The 12,814-nt window shown below is 36.3% G+C and overlaps 1 protein-coding gene across 11 annotated transcripts in view; it reads left to right on the top strand.

Annotated features, from left to right (window-relative positions):
• CCSER1 (coiled-coil serine rich protein 1) overlaps positions 1–12,814 on the top strand; it is a 648,564-nt gene that overhangs the window by 525,675 nt on the left and 110,075 nt on the right. For 2 of the 11 annotated variants that reach the window (XM_086888622.1, XM_086888617.1), the window contains one exon: positions 5,808–5,853. The exons of the other annotated variants lie outside the window; for them this stretch is intronic. In XM_086888622.1, the coding sequence (XP_086744748.1) occupies positions 5,808–5,853 (46 nt within the window). The remainder of the gene's footprint in view (positions 1–5,807; positions 5,854–12,814) is intronic. 11 annotated transcript variants of the gene reach the window in all.

The raw sequence follows: 12,814 nt of genomic DNA, 5'->3' as shown, positions 1-12,814 counted from the left end.
AACAGTTGTCAATGAAAAATAATGGGGAGGGGGGGGTTGATTGAGGGTTCTTTTAGCATTTTCTAATCCTTTCTTCAAAAAGAAAGTTTCTGTCCTGCTTGAGCTTGGCTTTAAAACACTCGTGTTCCTCTTCAATACTACTGCTTTGACTCTGATTTTTCATTTATGTTTATGCAGATGATTTATCTTCCAAAGTCTCAAGATCTCCCCCTCTCTGTATTCAACTTGTCAAAATAAGCCTCAAGGATGGGGGGTTTCTACATAAGTAGAAGTTGTCTCAACATTTAAAATTTTAAACGGGAATTTTTTTAAATAAAATTTTTAATGGGATTTTTTTTTTTTTATTAGAAATGGAGTTTAGACTAAAAGGTTGTGTATGAATTTCAGGCAGAAAACAGGACAAAGCTGTTCTAACTGACATAGTCCCATTGAGTCAGCTCACACAAAAAATAGGTCATGTGACAAAAAGCAGATTTTTCTGTCAAGATGGTAAAAATTTTGAAACCAAAATGAGTGCAGGTTGAGTGTGCACAGTAAAAGTCAACGATCAAGAAGGTGTTCATTAATAAGTTTGTTGCACCAGAATTGAAACTTTGAAGAAAGAACCTGCAGTTTGATAGAAGTCTGCGTCTCTTAGAATGTGGTAGCACCATATCTGAAGACATGCTCATGTCAATCTATTGAATTAACTAACACATACAAAACCTTTCAAGAGATACTGCATTGGAAAAGCAGTAGATCCAAGGCAGCCTTTACTGAACTCACCCCAGAGCTCAGAGTAGCAGCAGAGTACTTTGTGTGTCACTTCATTGTCGCGCTCTGCTGGTAAAGTGCTGTGTAATGCAAGTGGAAGCCATCACACCAAAGCACATCTCACCACTTTAATATTTACTGTCTTTGTGAAAGTAACGTATTCTGCTGTTACAGGAGAATGTGGGAGTGATACAGCAAGTTCTTCTGTCTCTACTAAATCTTATAGAGGTATTTTGTCATCGTGTACTGATGTGAAATTATCTTTCTTGACAGTTATGAGATCAGTTGACTTTTTTTTTTAATGTGGTATAAGACTTCAGTATAGCCTGTCTCCTAAGACTGTGCTTTTTAGTTCTTAGCAGCATTCTGAAACATTTGTGGTACTGGTCTGATTTCTGTGATGAGAAAAAAGGGATATGTTAATTTTCTAAGTTCATGTCAAACTACTATGGGCTAGGGAAACTTCTAGGGGAAATACTGTATCATGAGTTAGCCTCTTTTAAAATCATAACATGAGGTTGGAATGGTTGAGAAGTTTTGGGTTGTTTGGGGGGATGTATCTTTTTTTTTGTTAATCTGCCTTTTAATCATGTACTAGATAGGTTTGTGCTCTAAGGGAAGAGAGGGCATTTATTGGAAAAACACTCATTTGATGAGTAGCGAGCTCTTCCATTTATTTCTGACATTGATTGGTCTGTTGTCAATACACATCTTTGTGGAGATTCCTCGTAGAAAGTGACAAAAAAAGAACAGCAATATTTGTGTAGTTATGCTGCAGAGGGGGTATTTAGCTGTATTATTTGATTGTTTCATATATTGCAATACTCAAATTTTCAAGTTGCTCAAGGTGAACCCAGAGGACTTCAGTCACTATATTCAGTTGATAACAAGTGAAATCATAACTCTAGAGTTCAGGCAGATGTAGGAAACATATAAAATTGGTAAAGTATTTTTAGTGAAAAGCTTCCTTTGAACAGCAAACTAATACTTGGATGTTTTGCTTTGTTGAAGAGGTGGAATTATGAACCCTTTTCACTTGGACTTCCTTGCTTCTGTTGTCCCAGAATAGCTACAGTCATAAATATTTAGAGTGGTTGGTGTTTTCAGTCATTACACTGAAAAGCTGACAGTAACTTTTGTTCAACGTGAGGATGTGAGAAGCAAAACAACAGTGGGAGCTAAATGCCATATTCCCTTACAGAGTTCATTGGAGTTTTCAGTGAATACTTAACTGTGACTTCTGACAGAAACAGTGTCATACTCTCACCTTGACAAGATTAAAAATTGATAGTGTTTTCAAAAAGAACTGAGTTTTGTAATGTTCTGATTGCATTTCTGAAAACTAAGTGAAAAGAAATTAGGAATGACTGACTGAAGGAATGTAAACGGAACAACTGTATATCTGCTTGTTTGGTGCATAAAATCCACATTCGCTTTAGAGCTGTCTTGGGTAATCAAACATTCCTGCAGTAGCAATGAGGGGATGCTGCAGAAATGTTACATGAAGGCAGGAAAGATAAAATAAAAGCCTCTCTTATTTTTCCCTTTTGAGGAACAGAGACTGTAGCACTGTCTCTGTAGCACAGCATGGCACAGGAACATAAAGAAATATTAGTCTGTGCCCTTCTTTCACTGGGAACATAGGAATCTATGCTAAGCATGAGTTAATTAGGTGATTACTGTTTAGTTCAGCATCTGATTCTATGGTAAATATTAAATAAAAGAATCTGATTGCACATCAGATGCATCTGATTAAGCCACTCTGGCCCTCCCAGGCCAGCAAGCACTTCAGACTGAAATCTCAATATATTTTATGACAAAGGCTATGATGTAGGCAGGAATCAAGACCTGAGCAGGTGTATTTTCTTGTCATTCTGTGTTCATGTGCAAAGCAGTCCTAAAAAACTGCCTTCATTGGCCTTCTGAATAGGCCAGGTGTTATAAATGAGTCATCCTGACACTTTTAGAGGCTTCCAGATCTTGATGGGAACCTGAGCTCCAGCTTGTCAGGTACTCCTGTCTATTTTCTTCTCACATGTATATTCAAAAATACATTTAAAGTGTATAAAAATCAGTGTTATTTGAGAGATGCTGTTGTGTATTTGATCTCTTAGTTAAAATTGCAAAGCAAAAATGTGGGGAAGGGTTCACCACTTAAAACTTCAGATGAATGTGCTAACTTTTGTAAACCATTTTCTTAGCAACTACAGGGTAACAAGTCATCTACTATGCCTCTACATTATTGATGTATTATTTTCTTTGTGTAAGGCTCTGAATTTCTATAAATCACACTTGGAAAACTTAGCACAGTATTGACCACTGACAGTCCTAGGCACTTTCAGGATTAAGTGAATAGACATAGAGAGGACAGAAAAGAAGTTGTATGTGACTGAGAGAGTTGAACTGCCATAAGTTCTAGCAAAGCCTGAATTTCCTATAGAGAATATCTGAAAACTGTCTATAAACACTATTATTGGGCCAGATAATACTGAAGGAAAACATTTATTTCTGGAGTATGCACAAAAAAGGAAAGGAAGGCCCAGTTAAAAGGTACAGGTATATATTCTTTCCCTTGAGAAGGCAAATTACGCTGGAAATCAGAAATGTGAGAAAGTAAATTCTCAGTCAAATTCATTGGCATCTTGCTTTTCAGAGGAGGGTTATGTAATTAGAGATACAGAATTTGTGTCAGGAGCGATGATAGTAACCAGCAATGAATAATTAAGTTCCCAATTCTTTGGCTGATGGATCTGTGTAAGTTGAGGCTGTGTAAAGGTTTTCTTTCTGATTCATGGAGGGTACAATGCAGATGCTACACATTCAAATTACAGAAAAAAAATCCCCAAAACCCTTTTGGTTAAATAAGCAAACAGTTTTTTAACCATTGTCAGACCAATTTACTTTTGCTTTTTGGTTTGTGTATATGATTTCACAAATAATTTCAATGTCCTTAAATGATGATCTGGAAACTACTTTTAGGGGGTACCTTAGCTTTTCTAGAAAGCTGCCTTTTAGCATCCCAGAATAACTTAGAATTTGGAGAATGGGGAGACAGTAGTACTGCCCTCGTGCGGTGTGTTTTCTTCAGTATTTCTAGCTTTGGTTTAGGTAAATATACTTAGTATCTAAAATAACTGTATTTTGCTTTCAAAAAATTTAAAGACAGTACTGGAAGTAGTAGGTAAAGCCTTAGCAGCCACTGAAGAACTCGTCTTAAGTCCTAAATGTGCAACTGAATTTGGTACCCAAACCAATTCGTCCTTTGGCTACTCTGAGAAGTCAACTGGAGACGAAGGTGGGCCTTGGCAGTGCTGAAATAATCCCATAAAAAACTGTGGGGCTGGGGGATAGGGCACTTGTAGGACACTGTCTGCCCTGGAGGAAAGAGCTTTGAGCACACTGCCCACTGGCATGTTTTTCTGACAAACAGGAGAGCTTACTGCCTTTTCCTGGCAGCCTGTCAACCTTGAAAACAGGGGATGCAGCTGGTGGGTTTTTTGCTGCCCCAGCACAATTTAGTCCCTGCTTGCCCCTTTGATTCTTTGTTGCTGTGACTGTGGCCTCCTACTGCAGTTTAGGAGGGGATCTTGGAGTGACAAGCTTGGGGTGTAGTGAGATAAATGGTTTCTGCAGAGTTAGCCTGCACTGCATATGGCCACAGCGTGGCAAGCTGTGGTCTCAGCGGCACAGCTGTGGTATTTATTATTCTGGTTTTCCTTAAAAATGTGGTATGGGAATCAGTCATGTAAAGGTGGCTCTTCTAGATCCGTCTCTCTAGATATGCATATATATGCTTTACTCCTCCTAGGCAAAGGAAAATGGAATTTCACAAGACCTGAAAGAGAAAATTATCTCCAAAAACCAGGGCCTAGCCCTGTCAAAATGTCTGGTAAATCAGTTCCCAGTCTTGTCTTCAAAAAGGTGATGGAAGTCAAAATGGAAACCAAGATCCACTCAAGACTCATAAGTTACAGGTGTATGATCACTTATATTTTTAAGGCAATTCTTCCAATATAAATATTACTGTAATTAGTTATGCTTGGCTACCTAGTCCAAATGATCAGTAGGCCCTTGAACATTGGGAAGGAGGATGCAATCTTGGACATCAACTCAAAATAAAGCTCTGATTTATGATCTAGATTCAAAATGAGACAACATTGTTTTAACAGTACTTTTAAAATTTTATATACTAGATTTTCTCTTTACCTAGTCATGTTCTCTCTTTCTGCTGTTATTTTTCTGGGATTGATTTGTTGGTTTTGGGGGGGAGTGGGCTTTTGAGGGATATTGTGGTAATAGGGGATCACACTGGGAAGAGATTTGCTTACAGATCCTGACTGGTGTGGCTTGTTTGGTATTTGGTTCATGTTTTGTTCACATGCACAGTTGGTATTTCAGAGATATGTGGTAATTGCTGGCATTATACACAAAAGATGAAGCATTCTATCTATTGGAAGAGCGTACCACGTGTATTTATCGGGGATTTAATAGAGCTGTTTCTTGTCAGCTGGCATTAAACTGATTCAGTGAGGATGTGTAAAAGAATTACGGAGACAAGATGAAGTGGCAGGAACCAAACAGTACTGCGCACACTCTCCTTCCTACCTGTTTGAAATGTACCTTCAAGCAGTGACAGTATCAGCTAAGACATTGGTGTCATTGAGCCTTATTATTATTGTAAAGGAATTCATCTTAATATATACTCTGTACATTGTCCTTTCCATCAAATTTAGTTTCTTGACAAGTGTGAGCATGCCTGTCTTATGCTGATACTTTTTTCTGTCTTCTTTCTTTCTCTCTCTTTTCTCTCTTTTTGGTTCATTGTGTTCACTGATGGGTGGATTACTCAGAGAACATTCTCCACTATAATTTATGTTTATCTGAAAATAGGAACTTCACTTCTTCTGAAAATAATAAACTTCTTTATCTAAACAGTCTCTATTTCAATTCACTGCCTTCATTTTCTTCATGTCCTGTCATTTTTTCATTTGCTGCTGCTGTTACTCTGACATCCTTTGCTCCAAAAAAAAAAAAAAAATGTGTTTTATTTACAGGGCACAGCTTTTGGAAGTGCTCCTGTACCTTCTCGCAGGCAATTATGTGAGTCTCTTAAATTCCGCTCTGTGTTGTAAAGATGACTATGTGTTCATGTGCTGTAGCATGGCATGCCAATCTAGAGTTAATGCCCTGAGGTCAATATTCAACCGCTGGTGTTGTATATTGCCTGTAATGTGTTTGTAGCTAACAGCTTCTATTGACCCCTTCTTTATTTCTTCGTTGTGTTTTGTTCAACACATCATGAAATGGGGCTGCGCTGTGCACTATAGACTTGCAAGCAGGGAAGAAAATACCATAATGACTCAAAGTCTGGAGGGGAATAAGAATAACAATACCAGATCATGTGTGCAACATAGTAATCACTAGTATTGTTAAAACTAAAGCATCTCTTTTTCCTGTTGTTCAAATTAATCTCTCCATTGCGCAGACAAAAAAAAATAATAATCTGGACCTCAAAAAACAAAGAAATGGAAAAATCAAACAATGTAGTGTAAGGCAGACATTACTGAGACCAGTTGTATTCCTTATAGGACTTTACTTCTAATTAATTTGAAGAACAAGTCCATCTGCTGAGTTGAGGAGAAAAGGGAACTTTTAGAAAGAGATTTCATTCATTTTTTTTCTTAAATCCATTGGAATTATTGACAATAAATAATCTTTCTTTTAAATTAAAATAAATTCCCCCATCGTCCACCAAAACTCCAAGAAATCACAAACAAAATGTGCTATATATTTTAAAAAAAGAAAAAAAAAGAAGATAAAGGCTTGCATTCCAATTCCAGATGATCTCTCTGCTGCATTAACAGTCTTCATGTGTGAGTGTGTATATTGAATATATAGATCCTGAGAATACCATCAGACTTTGAGATGAGGACTTCCTTACATTCCTTATTTCTGTCTTTCTCCTCCTACCTTGCGTTAATGTCCATCCTAAAGGCATTGGTGTCTTCCATGTGCATATAAAGAGCTACAGCCATGCACTGCATTACTATAATTACTGTGTACTGCATCACACCGCTGAATGTGAAACAGATTCATTATGATATAACATTACAGGCTTATTCATAAATACAGTGCAGTTTGACGCTTCATTGTTGGCGGTCTTGAAACATGTTGCTTGCGTAAATTCACTGGCGCTGCTCTTGTGTATTCCTAGGAAAGCATACGGCATTTGTCTATGAGTGTGGGTCTTGCAAAAGTAACAAAAAATATGATCTGTATATGACTGTCCTTTCTTTTGTGCAATTGCCTAAGATGTTCCTATCCCACTGGGTATATCTAAGGGAAGAAAAAAATACTAAGATGTAACACTCTTCATGAAATATAATTGTGCTCCTGTTACAGTTATTTAAGGTATCGTGGAAGGAATTAATATTCTCATTGCGTCCTTCAGGAAAACAATGCTGAAGTTATTTTTCATCCAGTATGTATGTCACTTAGCAGTCTGCTAAAAGGAAAATTTAAATTTCTGGCTGACTTACCCTCATTTAAATTAGTCCTGCCACTGATTTATATGATTAACAACCCCAGCAAAGACTTTGGAAACACACTGAAACAATAACATGGTATAACATGTTTAGTTGTAAATAACCAGCATGTCCACTGTTGACAGCTTCCTTCCTTGTATGGAGCCCCTGTTTGAGGTGAATGATGAACTGTCACAGAATGAAATGTCAGGGATTTGAACATAAGGGAAGGTGTGGGAAGCACAGAATGTTTTATCTGGCAAAGACAGGTTAAAATTTGTGTAACAAAATGAAGATGCAGAACTCTGAAGTACACAGAGGAACGGATAATGGTTGGGTTAAATATGTGAATGGGTAGGCTGGAAGAAGTGGTCAGAATTTCCACTCTTTTGATGAAATAACAGTAAAACTAACATCACTGAAATGGTGAGATGTGAGAAGTATGTTTAAAGCAGCATGTATAGAATGCATAACTGGGAAGCAAAAGGAAACAAAGAGCCCCATGTCATAATAGGGAAGTCATAATATCCAGGTGAACTAATTCAGCCAGCTGTTTTCTTCTTTTATATGTTTTGATAGGCAAAGATTATATAGAACCATGAGTATGTTGTGGTGAAGGTCTAACAGGAAGCTAAAATTAGAGCTTGAACATCCTGAGCTTGTCTTTTACTTGTTGGGGATAACTTTTCTGGTCCTTGCAAAGCATTGGAGGTTACTGTTCATGTACCAAAATGAGAAACGAGGATGTGAGGCAATCCAGAGGAGCAATGCTACTGAACGAGTGCTGTGTCTTATTACTGAAAAGTAGCAGGAATGTTTTCTTCCAGGTGGAGTGACCAGTGATCCTACAGTAACTCTACTGCAGTGGAAGAGGCAAGAGTGATCTATCTCAGTTCATGTGATGTGTTTTAGACTACAGAGCACTTGTGGCTGCTTCACCTGCAGAGTGAGCAGGGGGGGCTCAGTGGTGCTGTTGGAAGTCACTGGGACGTCATCTCAGGGCATCCAAAGCTGTTGTGGACATGGAGTGGTGTCTGTGCCAGTGCTGTGTTAGGACATTTGCTCCTGGAGCTCAGGGTCCAGAGGAGCTGCTGGTGAAATGTGGAAAAGCAGTGAATGGTTGAGACTGAGATGCTGTTTATAAGCCATTTCAAAATAAATATCTTCTGCTCATAGGACACTTTAACACTGTGGCTATAAATTCTGAGACACTGAGTATAATGATAGCAAATAAATTACAGTATGGGAGTTATGACTCCTTTCGACAAGATAAAAACTTGTTTTCTGAATTTGAATGGATTGCAACTTTGTTTCTGTTTTACAATAAAAACACCACCAGGAATGGGGAAAAAAGGAATGGACAATTAAAACTAACAAAAAATACGAGAGCATCTGTAATTAGCAACAAAATATGATGCAAGGACAGAGGATAAACTCAATGGGAGTCCAAGGTCAATATAGATGTCCTCAGAAGTCTAATGATAGCTGTCTGACAGAGCTTTGGTCATTGGAGTACTGCTGACCTAAAGGCAAAACACAGATTTACAAAATAGAGTTATGACTAAATAAAATGTAGTATCAAAACGAAATGTTGCTGGAGAATTGCACCATTTTCTCCTTAGGGAGAAAAAAGCTCTCATGTTTTCTCCTGTCGCTTGTTCATCACATGGAGTGGAAGCACAAATGCGCCAGTGAAATACATGGAGTAGAGTAAACCCCACAATTCTAAAAGCACATATGTTTGTTGCAAGATTTCCTTTAAACTCCACCCTTGTCCTGCAAAAGTACATGTTAGAGTCAGGACTGTAGGTTTATATCGTGTGTTAAAGCATTGTGGATCTTGCACCAGATGACAGCGCTTTAACATTTTTATATCTGTGGTCCTTTTTGTAAAGACTTTATTCCAAACATTTTTTCTTATTTGACCTGAAATGTTCTCAGACTGAAAATAATTGCTAATTGAGTGTGACATCGGTAGTAGTTTTTAAAAATATATATTATGGTTTACATGTAGCTGGGGAAATGAAAAATGCTTACCTGTTTTGGTTAGCACTATTTAGAGGAATTCAATGGGAAGAAATAGAATAGAAAGAGCCTTGCTATAATAGATGTTCCTGAAACAGAGTAGGATGGCATCAAAAATCAATACAGTTATGTGGTATCTGACAATTAACTTTACAAACAGGTAAAAAAATGGATCAGATGCTGGAAATAGCCATATAATATCCAAAGAATTTCATACCATCTAATGGTAAGAAAAGCACAGGAAGTTGAGTGCAGCTAAACTAACCTCCTAGGCTTGTCATTTCATACAATAGAAAATTAAAAATAAAACAAGCTAGCATCAAAAATAAGAGATTCTTGGTTGGTTCAGAAATGGCATTTTAATGTTGCAATTTCACAAAGTTTAATTTCTTAGGACAAATACATATACATGAGAGTTTTAAGTTGTGGCGATTTTAATTACAGCAGAAAATTGATGAAATGGAAATAGAAGAGTAAAGTTTGTAAGGTAGACAGTTGTTCTTGTCCTCTGTCAAGTTATTTCAAAGCACTAGACAGCTTCTTTGTAGGAAGGAGAAAACTTCCAGAAGGAGAAAACAAGGAAATAAGAAAATGCTGAGAAGTTAACCGCTTTTTTGGTTCATGGTGCATTGCAGAGGAAGAAGCCTTTTTCAATGGAGTGGTTTTCTGATGAAGGGAAAATTCAAGGTGGTTGTGGTAAATGAATAAGTTGTGAATGAAAAGATTTAAAATGTTTTATTTCAGAGTTTTAATGAAACTCATAATGAATAGGCTAGCATACTAGTGAAAACAGTCTCTTAGGAGAAAGTAGTGGCAGTCATTTTCTTGTAGAGTTGGTCAGAGGATCTGGAGCTGAGATGTAAGTCGTAGTTTGGTTAAACCAGTGATTTATAAAAGCTCATTAAAATACCTGCATGTTTGTAAAGTCATACCATGGTAATAAAGTTTTATCTATCAGAATTCTCTTCTGTGTAGAATAAAAATTTTAAGCATTGGAAAATAGATCAGTGTATTTTGAGTTTTATGAGGAAGTTTTACACTCACAGAAGGATGCAAAACCCTCCTTCCAACCACAGGCCAGATGTAAATTCTCCAGAGTGAAAATCTGACTTATAAAAAATGCTACAGAATATTAAGCTCAGATATATTCCATTAGTGTTTGGCTAGGGCATAGAAGTGTATCTGACTAATTGTAAAAAAATTCCCATCAGGTTTTAATTCACTTTCAAGAAAATTAAACAACAGTATTAGAATTAAATTATGTAAATAGAAATAATCCTTAGTATATATTGGTTTACATCTTTGGCTTGTAATTCTTCCATGTGCTATTTCCAAAAAAGGCCTCATATGACAGTCACCTCCTAAATTTAATTTAAAAATGCATCTGAAAATTATCTATTTAACTGAATAATCTTTTGATCAGGTTTTTTTACCTGAGTAATATGTTCTTAGTGATTTAGGCTAATTGTAATATAATCAAAAGTTACAGCCCTATTAACTCCAGTGAATGTAAGATCATGCTTTGCTTTTGCAAAATGAGAAAATGTATATTCTGACAATTGTTTTATTAATATGTTATTATTTTTAAGTCTTTCATTTGTGGGAGAGAATTCTAATTCTTTTAACAGTACCTTCTGCTTTCATTCCTGTTTCCATGGGAACAAACATTAGCACAATGAAAATTTTTAAAAAGTGATTATTTTAAAACATTGAAGACTGGAGATTTCATTTAGCAAATTTGGAACCCACTCATAAAAACCATAGAACTTAGATATAAAATAGAAATAAAAGGCTTTTATGTGACAGCTTAACATGTGGGTTTTATTTGCCTTTGTTTCTTCATCCCATGATTGAAAAGAAGGATAATTCTGTTATTCATCGGTTTGTGCTTGAAGAGGGAGAGTAGTATTTATTGGACTGCTTTGTACAGTGCTATGTTAAAAGACAGTTTGGTTTGCATACTTTGAATATGGAAGAAGAAAGCAAATACACTGTTGCTGTCTTACTGTGGCATTGTCCTTCTTGGCTGACTTATCACTGAGCAAGGAAAAAGGCTGTGGCCGTAATTTGATTAAAAAACAGATACTGTGTCTGGTTTAGGTAGAATAGCTCTTCAAAAACTTAGTCTTTCATCTTTGGAATAAATAGTCTGTCAGGGCGAGATTCCTGCTTTGAATTCATAGACTTGATTACACTTCAGTCAAGGAAGAGTATGGAAGCCATGAGCTTGAAGAGCTCCTTTTTCTGCTTGTTGCCCTTTTTTCACTGCCATTTATGGTGTGTAAAAATGAGATACATTGTTTTGCACTTATTTGGAAAGTTAAAAGATGAAAACTGAAGTAATCCATTGAAATTAGGGAGGTTCTTGCTAAATAAATTTTAAACCACTAGGAGGTTTTCAAAAGAAAGCTTTCTCTGGGCTTCTTGAGCTGCCTCAAGTTTCTGTAATTGAATGTTTCTGAAAATATTCCCTTCAAAACCTCCATAAAATATAGTTCATTAGTAAAGATTTATTTTGAAGTAATTTCTGTATGAAACCCTTTAATACTGTGGTGGTTTGTAAACTCTTTGTTCCCATGAAAATAAGCAGAAATGACAGCTTCCAACAGATGCAGTTTACACTCTCAAGTTGTTTTGTTTTGTTGGGGTTTTTTTATTATTTTTATTAGTATTTTCTGTGCTTAATACAAAATGGAAGAAAGTCTGTAGGACCTCTTTCCCTCTAAGCATCTCAGAAAAAAATATTTAATTAAATATATTAATAACTCCTTTCCTAAAAAGACTGAGCTCTGTATTTTCCACAGAAATTCATTCAACTTTTCCATGAATAGGGAACTGACAATTCCATATGTCTAATGCTGGAATTTGTGTCTGTCACAAACAGAAAGTAGTGAAGGAAAACCTCCACAAACCCCTCCTGGCCAAGGCTTCTCTCAGTCTGTAATTTGGGAAGCACTTTTGTGGATGGAAAGAAGGAAAAAAATGCACAGTCTCTGAAGCTGCATCTTTCTTTCAAGTTTATTTGCTGTTTTCCAATTCATGTGCAGTTAATCTAAGAAACTTTAGCTACTAAACCTGGCAATTTATCTTTTTAAGTGGATAATGATTGCTTTCAGGTTTTCCAAATGAGATTGACTTTTCCAAGTGGTGATACTTTTTTAATTCTAAAAATAAGGTTAACGCAGTAAATAATTCTTCAATTAGAGTAATATTTAATTTTAGGCCTAACAAAATATTTCTGATTGATCTGATCACTTTAATTCAGGCATCAAACTGAAGAGTCCCTTATTCACCTAACTCAATTTTGAGTAATGAAATTGAATCTCTGATAGATCTCCCTCAGGAGTAAATTCAGGGTTTCATTTATTCTGAATAAATTACATCTCAAAGTAATCCTATTTCTGATTAGTCAGTTATCTAAAATCAGTGATTTTTTTTTTCTTTAGAGTTATATTTGAATTGTAATGACTTGTCAGTGTAGCCATATGTTAACTTGTGCTTCTTCAGTGGAG

The sequence above is a fragment of the Cyanistes caeruleus genome, chromosome 5 (assembly GCF_971803275.1).
Source record: "Cyanistes caeruleus chromosome 5, bCyaCae1.hap1.1, whole genome shotgun sequence".
In the NCBI taxonomy this organism is placed as follows: domain Eukaryota; kingdom Metazoa; phylum Chordata; class Aves; order Passeriformes; family Paridae; genus Cyanistes; species Cyanistes caeruleus.
Note: the sequence above shows the minus strand (reverse complement) of the source record. Positions and strands in the feature narration are given on the sequence as shown.